This window comes from Gossypium arboreum, chromosome 6, assembly GCF_025698485.1.
Source record: "Gossypium arboreum isolate Shixiya-1 chromosome 6, ASM2569848v2, whole genome shotgun sequence".
Lineage (NCBI taxonomy): Eukaryota > Viridiplantae > Streptophyta > Magnoliopsida > Malvales > Malvaceae > Gossypium > Gossypium arboreum.
In genome coordinates, this window is record NC_069075.1 from 1,247,132 (window position 1) to 1,256,822 (window position 9,691).

At 29.3% G+C, this 9,691-nt stretch overlaps 1 protein-coding gene across 1 annotated transcript; it reads left to right on the forward strand.

Annotated features, from left to right (window-relative positions):
• The first annotated feature begins 229 nt into the window (after positions 1 to 229).
• On the forward strand, positions 230 to 3,606 carry LOC108459523 (transcription factor JUNGBRUNNEN 1-like). Its single transcript, XM_017758907.2, has 3 exons — positions 230 to 530; positions 1,667 to 1,971; positions 3,081 to 3,606. The coding sequence occupies exons 1-3, from the start codon at positions 323 to 325 to the stop codon at positions 3,501 to 3,503; spliced, it is 936 nt and encodes a 311-aa protein (XP_017614396.1). The 5' UTR covers positions 230 to 322; the 3' UTR covers positions 3,504 to 3,606.
• The last annotated feature ends 6,085 nt before the right edge of the window (positions 3,607 to 9,691 follow it).

A 9,691-nucleotide genomic window follows, 5' to 3' on the forward strand; every position in this document is an offset into this window, starting at 1 on the left:
TTTAACTTCAGTACAAGGACCTCCATAATACATTTATTATTTATAATTACAAACCATTACTTCTTAAAAGAAAACAATTTCCTCATTTTTCTTTTAAAAAAAAAAGTTGTTTAACATAAAATAAAGAATTGAAGAATAAAGCAAGCAAGCAAACCCCCCATATGTATTCAGTCAAAGACTGACTTAGACTAAAAAACAAAAGAAGCAACAATACCATTTTCATACCATTATATAAAGGTATGCTTCTATATTCCCAAAGAGATAATAAGGCAAACACCCCTAGAAAAAGAAAGAGAATATATATATATAAAAAGAGAAGAAAATGGAAGATGTGGAGATGGAGAAAATAGTAAGTTGTAATACAGAAGAAGAAGAAGAAGAAGATATATTGCTACCTGGTTTTAGATTTCATCCCACAGATGAAGAACTAGTAGGGTTTTATCTCAAGAGGAAAGTGGAGAAGAAGCTCTTCACCATTGATTTAATCAAGCATGTTGATATCTACAAATTTGATCCTTGGGATCTTCCAAGTATGATTTTCCATTTCTTTTTTTTTTTTGAAAATTTTTTTCCTCTTGCTTCATATTCTTGAAGGAAAATGGATTAAAGGTATATATATATATATATATGGGTCGGAATTAAATTATATATTTTATGATAATAAAAATATAATTTAAATCATTTTAATAGTCTATTTTTTATAATTTTTAGAGGATTAAATCAAATTTTTATCATTTTAGACAAACTAAAATGTAATTTTATCATTACTAATTTTAATTTTTATAAATTATAAAGAATCTAAATGAAAATTTTCCATTTTAAGAAGATAGAAACTTGCCAACCCTATTAAATCGCCCTATATATATAATATATGAACAATGTTCTACTTCAATTATTTGGGGGTTGGGATTGTTTTATCCACCTATTCTCTTATTTGCATTTGCATGCATGTTGAAAATATTCATGTTCTGACTTAATAATTAATTTAATTTGCATCGTTACTATTATAATAATCAAAAGCTAAGGTTTATGCACATCTAAATGTGTGTTATATTTTAAGGGTGAAATTATAAAATTTTTGAGGGACCGAATTAAATTATATATATTTACACTATTTTAATAGCTTATATCTTTATAATTTTTAAAGGATTAAATTAAATTTTTATCATTTTGATGATGTCAAAGTACAATTTCACCAATACTAATTTAAAATTTTATAAATAAAATAGGGACTTAAATGAAAAATTTTCTATTTTAGTAATAAAAGATAAGGAGCAAGGAGTGGCCTTGGCCACTTCCAATAATATATTTACTATGTATACGTTTTAAATTTTATCAAATCATAAATTAATATAATCGTAAAATTATACTAACTTCCAAAAAGCCGAGCGAACAAAACAAAACAAGCATTTACAACAACTATCCTTCTCCATTGCACACATCCAAATTTTTTGCATGCAAAATTCATGAAGTAGATCTGTGGATTTGTTATTTAACCCCTTAAATTTTTATGAAGTTACATGTTATTATAATGGTAAAATTGCATTACGCACCTAAAATTTATGATTCATCTCTACTTTTCCAAGCAATTTTCTTGCTTCGCCTATGATTTCATGTATATACACACATACAATATATAGAGTGATTATGGATTAAAATTTTGCAGGGGTTAGCAAAGTCAGCAGCACAGTGGGAGAGAAAGAATGGTATTTCTTTTGCAAGAGAGGGAGGAAGTACAAGAACAGCATAAGACCAAACAGGGTTACAGTTTCAGGGTTTTGGAAAGCGACTGGGATCGACAAGCCAATCTATGGTGTCGGAGAATACCACAATAACTCCATCATTGGTTTGAAGAAATCGTTGGTTTATTATAAAGGAAGTGCTGGTAAAGGCACTAAAACTGATTGGATGATGCACGAATTTCGTCTCCCACTTGATCAAAATCATGCCAAAGACAACTTTGAAGAAGCTGTAAGACCAGTGTTTCTCTTTCTTTGCTTTGCTTTCTTTTTGGTTTAATATCTATTTTGGTCCTTTTACTGTAGTGAAATTTTTATTTTGGTCCTTTTACTGTTTTTTGGCTACATTAGTAGTCACCCAACTATGAAAAGTTACAAAATGGTCACTTAGCTACTTAGTTTTATCTTTTTTGGTCATTCAACTATCTTAGATTTTTGGGTTTTTTCATTTTTACGTTAGCTAATTAGTGACTAAAAAAGACAAAATTGAATAATTAAATGATCAGTTTGTAACTTTTCATAGTTAGATGACCTCTTTTGTAGTTTACCCTTTTTCTTTTCTTTTTTTTTTTTTGGGGGTTCACTTTGCTTCCTCTATTTTCATTTTGTACATCTCGATTGCTCCTTTGATTATTTTTCCATTTCGTCTATCACGTTAGACCCTTGACTTTTTCTCATTTCGTCCTTTTATATGGTGTTTTTTTAACGGGAATAATCAAGGGGCTAACGTGATTGATGAAATAAAAGCAAAGAGAAAAAGTGATAAATAAATAAAAGGGTTAAAGCAGGAATTTCACTATAATATAGGGGCCAAAACAGGTTAGCTCTATACTATAATATAAATTTCACTTTGACCCCTATACTATAGTGAAATTTCAACTCTTTGAGTCACTTTTTCCTTCCCCACTTTCATTTCGTCCATCACTTAAACTTCATTGAAAAAATATCCCACCTATTCAACCCTTGACAAATAGGCTTAATATTGTGTTTTGGCCCTTGTATTATAATGAAAATTTCATTTTAGCCCTTCCATTATTCTCCACATGTTCTCACTTGATTGACTTAAACAGCCTCAAAAGATAAATTTTTTTAAACAAAAAATAGTCAAGAACTAACGTGATGGACAGAATACGGTACAAAGCGACCAAAAATAAAAAATAAAAAATGACCCAAAAGCAAGAATTTCACTATAGTACAAGAACCCAAACAAGTATTAAACCCGTTTTTTTTTCCTGTTTTCGTCGTGTTTATCGTGATTGTAATTTCGATATTTAATTAAAAAGTATAGAATAATAGAAATATTGAATTAACAATAAAAAAATTTGTTTTTATTTTTTGCAGGAAGTTTGGACAGTATGCAGAATCTTTAAACGTGATGTTACATGCAGAAAACATGCATTAGATTGGCAAAACAAGAAGAAAAATAACAATAATAAAAAAAATGATAATAATATTAATATTAATTGGAATGTGCAAAATATTTCAGCAATTAATTCAAGAACATGCAGTACTGAAGAATCAGAAAATAGCTTGGAGTTTTTAGGTGAGAAAGAAATTGAAAATTTTCCTGGAAAATTAAATCAATTTTCGTTTACAAGTGATCATCATCATCATCATCATCATCAAGGAACATCTCAAGTTTTAAGCTTTTCAAACCCTAATAATGGCGATGGATTATTCTTTGGACAACAACAATGGAACGATGAGTTCAAGCCAGTTGTAGATTATAATTTTGGTGATTCATTGCTTTATAGTGATTGGTAGATTTTTTTATTTATTTATTGTAGTTTTTAACTCATCGAATCGTGTATGTGTTTAATATGAATATTTTTTTTTTTTGTATACATGAACGATTTTTTTTAAACAATCTCATTATAGATTCTAATCATATCTGCTCTTTGTGACACAATACCTAGAACTATTCATAGTTCCTCCGTAACTCATAAATAGGATGATAATGCACTTGAACGCACTCGAACTCACGTCTTCTTCATGCCATTTTTTTTAACGACAATATTGACTAAAACATTAATTTTTTAAACATAACATCTCGCATTGCAATCCACTTGTACTTCATGCTATTTTTTTAAAATTTATATATATATATATATATATATATGCTTTTTGAATTCTAATTTTTTAAATATTTTATTATAATTTTTAAATTATTTTTTGACATGACATATGGGACAAATATTGTTATGTCAGCATGAAGTACATATGGACTACCACACAGGTAGCCATGCCAATATCGTTAAAAATTAATATTTTATTCAACATTTTCGTTAAAAAAAGAGACAATTTGACTAAAAGAAAAGGGCCAAATTGATAGAAAATGTAAACGTTGAGGGCTAAACTTTGCATTATGCTTATTTTATAACCATTTATTACATTAATTTTGATAATAATGAATGAAATAAAAAGTTCATTTTGATCCCTAAACTTGACAAATATAAACAAGTCGATGTCGTGACACTTTGAGATTATGCCATTTCATCACCTGAATTTTTTTTTTTTAAATTTCCATGTGATGACATAACACAACCTTAGAGCGTCACATTATCAAATTTTAATGAAAACCAAATTTAAGAACTAAAATAGACCTAATTATCAAATTCAGGTACCAAAATAGACCTAATTAAAAAATTCAGGGACTAAAAAACTATTAGCAAGACTTGAAAGAGATTATGCACATTTGCAATCCAAGAGTAATGTCTTTAAACAAAGAACACATGTTATTCACGTGTAATAATAAATTTATTTGGTCCACTACTAACAGAACCAAGGGTAACGTCTTTAGGTGGTATTAAAAAGAGTTAATTGCATTAGACATTCTCAAATTATAATTTTTATTTTAAATTGGTCCCCAAATTCCAATCAAATCCTTTCGTTATTAAAACTATTAATTTAACTGTTAAATAACATGTCAAATCTTATGCAGCTAAATTTAAAATGAAAATTTGAAAGAAATAGAATGCTGTCGCATAACGTTTAAAAGTAAAACTAAAATGAATGAATAATAAAACTTCCGTAAAAAATTCAAAACTTCAAAACTAAGATTTTAAAACATCTATTTTTACAATATTTATTTAAAATTTTATTTTAAATTATGTCACATAAGATCTAATATGTCATTTAACATTTAAATTGACGATCTTAATAACGAAAGAACATAATTGATATAACCTCGATAGTTTAGGAATGTAATTAGTAGAATGTTAATGAACTTATATTTTAATATTATATTGAATACGTGTTCAATTATTGGATTTATAATTTATAATTATTTTATTTAAATATGATATAAAAATATAAAAAATAAAAGTATCATCATAATAGTATTAATTGTAATTTCATAACACTTAAAATAATATCCCTAACTTTTTGACAAAAAAAATTATTTTGTTAAAATGTGCCTATAGTCCCTGTTAATATAGTTAATTTTTTTTAAATTTATTATTTTGACATTTTGAAATATAAAAAATTACTCATTTGATAATAATGTAATTAAAAAGATGTTGTAATTAATTAGAATTTTAAAATCTGAAAATAAAAAACTAATTCCTAATATTTGAAAAGTACAGGGACCATTTGGTAATTTTAACCTTTATTATTTTATGTGACTTGCCGACTAAGCGACCAACCGGGTTTGAACACAACATCTTTTGCTGAAATCCATGGCCGGTGATGGAAGTTTGACTCACCTTGCCGACCGAAACACTACTGATAAAGTAGATTAAGTTTTTCAGGCAAAGTATGCTGACATTGCTGATAAGGTGATTGGTATGAGTCTCCCATTTCAGCTTAGCAATCCATGCTTAATATTAGGTTTCATGATTTGGTCGGGTTAAGTCAAATATGAATTGAACTTAAACACGATATCAGTGTACAGGGTGAAGATAGAAAATTTTATTGAAGTTGAAATTAAATTGTATATTTTTACTATGTAAAAATATAATTTCACCATTATAATAGCTTATATATTTATAATTTTAAAAATTAAATTAAATTTTTATTATTTTTGGGGAGTCAAAATACAATTTTATCATTATTAATTTAAAATTTTATAAGTTATAAAGGAACTTAAATGTCAAGCCTTTGTCAGCCTTCCTGGCTTCACCATTGTTCACACACTTTATGCTTATTTAAGTCCAACCTGAAATATGAACCTAAAATTTTGACTAATCTAAAATGCATTGAGGTCGAAATGAGTGTAATTAAAAACACAACTCGCCTTCATTCAGAATTGTTGAGTGTTTTTGTTGTGTGTCCTCATATGGGAGTTCAGGCTAGGCGGTTGGATTTAGACTACAGACGTTCCTTGGCATGGAGTTGGGTGGGTGCATCTCTATACTGATGAGTCTATTAAGAGGGAGTCTGGCTATGCTAGTGTTGGTGGAGTTATTTGTGGACAAAATGGAGAATGGATTCTCGATACAATCGTTGTTTGGGGATTTATTCAGTTTTGAAGGTTGAACTTTAGGGGGTCCTTGACAGATTGGCAAATATTCAAGAGAGGGGACATAAGAATGTTTTGGTACATACAGACAATCTGGAGGTTGTCAAAGTGCTGCAAGCTAATCACTTGGAGAACTCACCGTCAGCCTTGGTAAGAAGAATTCACTTGAGCTTGCAAAATGTTGAATAGTGGTGCTTGCAAAAGAAGATCTTTTGTCAGCCAAATTTATTGTCATCTAAACGGGTATATATGGTGCGATTGTACCAAAATCAAGAATAAACGTACTTCACCGTAAGCAACTGTCTCCCAAAGGAGCCCTAAGTCTGGTGCTGTTCCTTTATCAATATTAGCGCTAAAGAAATTTTACAAGGCTAGATCGCTTTTCTTGTATGTATATCAAATAATAAAATCTAATTAACTTCTATTACCCTTATGAGCATAAAGGATTAAGGCGAGGAAGGTCCTAATAAAAGAAAGGGTACCCCTGTAGCATTCCATGCCAAAGTATTTCCCCTCTGCATTTACTTCCTAGTGATAAACAATGGCTGCCAGGTAACCAAAGAGGAAGGATCCGATGGGAATGTTGACCACCAAAACGTTATGGTTGACGCCAAAATTTTTCGTCCCCAACAGTTCCGTCATTAAAGATACAGATATAGAAGTAATTGCTCCCGTACACATTCCAGTGGTGGCGGTGCTGATATAAAGCCATAGGACGGTATTGTCGTTGACAAGTAATAGGAAGAAGGCTGCTCCTGTTGGAACCATTAATGCTACCTGCTGGTCTTGATATCATGTATTTTCTCCTGAAATTTCTCCATTTATAATATAATTAAATATGCTACTTCCATGCATTGGTCAACCTATAATAAACTAACCCCACATTGTCATTTCTGTAATATGATCAATGACTGAAGATAGTAGATAGATAGTTTTGCCAAAAATAGAGTTATTTATTATTACCTTGAGACAAAGTAATCCACCATTAATGGTATGAGGCGGCCAAAGAAGTCAAAGGATGAAGAATACCAAATACAACCAAAAGTTCAATCTCCTTGGCATCCCCTTCACACCCATCTCCTGATCTCCTCCATCATACTAATTATCTCGTTTGTTTCACTTATCTTGTCATCTCCACTAGTATTGCTTTCGCTTAGCTGATCTGCATTTATTTTGCTTAGATCGAATTGTTTGAATCCCTTCTCCCATGCTATGCGTAGTCCTTCTAAAATAGATATTGCTTCAATCCTAAATATCGTGTCCTTAACGAGCATCATTGAGTAACTACACAACCAATTTGCATCTGAATCTCTAAGCAATCCTCCAATAGATGCATTGGAACTATTTGATGACGCTGCCCCATCCGTGTTGAGTTTAATCCATCCTCTCTCCAATAGCAACCAATGTATAGTAGTGACCATAGGATTAGGTTGAAGCAAATTGAAAATCAACATTGTATAACTCTCGCCCAAATAAAACCTGTGTCCACAAGATCTTTGTACACAATTATGGCTATTAGAAAAAACAAAATAATTTCGATTTTTCCATAGCAACCAACATAAAAGTGGAGAAGAGTGTTTGCCATTCAATATGAGTATGTCTCGACACCACGAAAAGCCAATCCAATTTTAAGAAATGGTAATCCCAAATTGCATGGAGCCCAGATTCAAAAATTATTTTTAAAAAATATTGAAAAACAATTATTTTAATTTTAATATGAAATTTATGTGTTTATTGCGATTATGACAATGAATTTATAAAGCAAAATGACGCAATATTGTCCTACTATATTCATGTTCTATACATTTCTCGCCTACTACCTTTTTTTCTTCATGTTTATTGCATTCATTCATTAGTTGAGAATACATTTTTTGTGTGTGTATTTCACACTCATAATAAAGATACGGTTGTTGTAACTTTGACAATAATACATAAATTACCATCATTCATCATATTTGAGATCATACGAAACTTGAACCACTAATAGGTATTCCCAATCTCCAGTAAAAATAAACAAATTTATCCATTTATAATCTCCTGCTAGCTGGATTAATTGATCGTCCAATCGAAAATGATAGCAAAATCCATAAGTTGTTAGGAGTTCAAAAATACATATTGTATACCACTTAATTTGCTTATTTCCTCTACGAAGAAGAGAGAAAAGTAAAGAACCTATAGATATTGGTAAAATTACAATTATTGTTAACCAAGGAAAATAATACGTAATAAAAACAAAATATACTATAAAAAATAAATAAATTTAAACTATAGTCAACTAGGTTTTTTTGACCGTACCGATAAGCTATCCAATGATATTTGCATTCTATACACCTAACCCTTCTTTTTCGTATCTTACCTCTCTTTCATTTTGTTATTGAATCAAGAATTCGAAGTGCATTTCAAAGACTAGATATAAACTAGAATTATGTTCATAAATATATTCATATATATATATATATATATAATTTTCAAAAAGTATATAGTAAACAAATGGGATGAAACGAAATAAAATAATGAGAAGTGATTATAGACATATTTAAGTCTTAACACTTAAAAATTATATCCGTGACAATTTTAAACGTAGATATACTATCAATAGGCACCTAAATTAGGTAATATAGAATGGGGAATTGCAGCGAAATTAAACTTATACATTATTAGAGTTCTAAAGATTGAACATGAAATTTCGATATATTTTGAGAGATAATAACAAAATGATAGATCGTATCATCAAAAAAGCTAAACATAGAATAAAACAGGTGACTATTAATGTAGATCCACCAACATATATAAAAAATTTATTGGAAGAAGATGGAGTACTGTAATGCACTATGCCTACAATGACTGATGGAGTACTGTACTTTTACACCCGAATGTCAGTGATTTAGAATAAGAAAACAAAAGAAAAAATAACTCTTAAACTACCAAAAAAATACAAAGTAAACAAAAGGCATTTCTCAAAGGAAAACAATTATTAAGCAAATATATGTAATTATGTATATGTATAGCCACTTCAATGAATTATACAACACTGGTTTAATCCCAACATATTTCACCAACTCAAAGTCAAATTTCACTATTAATTAATTATGAACAATAATGATTAAATCCATTAGATTATGCAAGTCTCCAATTTGATATTTTTAATCCTCAAATTGTTTTCTGAATACCATGTAAAAACAATAAAGTGACATCACGTTACACATATATATCTATGGCATAAATTTTAAAAACAATAGAATTTGACAATCTTAGAATCAAGACTGAAATCTCAAAATTCCAAAACTACAACTAAAAATGACCAAATTAAAATATAAAAACTAAATTTGTGACTTAAACATAACAATACAAGGACTAATACCAGAATTTAAACTTTTACATCTCAAGAGAAAAAGACCGTGCCAAATTTTACCAAGAACAGCACATTTCACCCACGAAAGATGATTTAACAACCTTTATATCATTCACATATTTCTATCAACCAAACATCAAA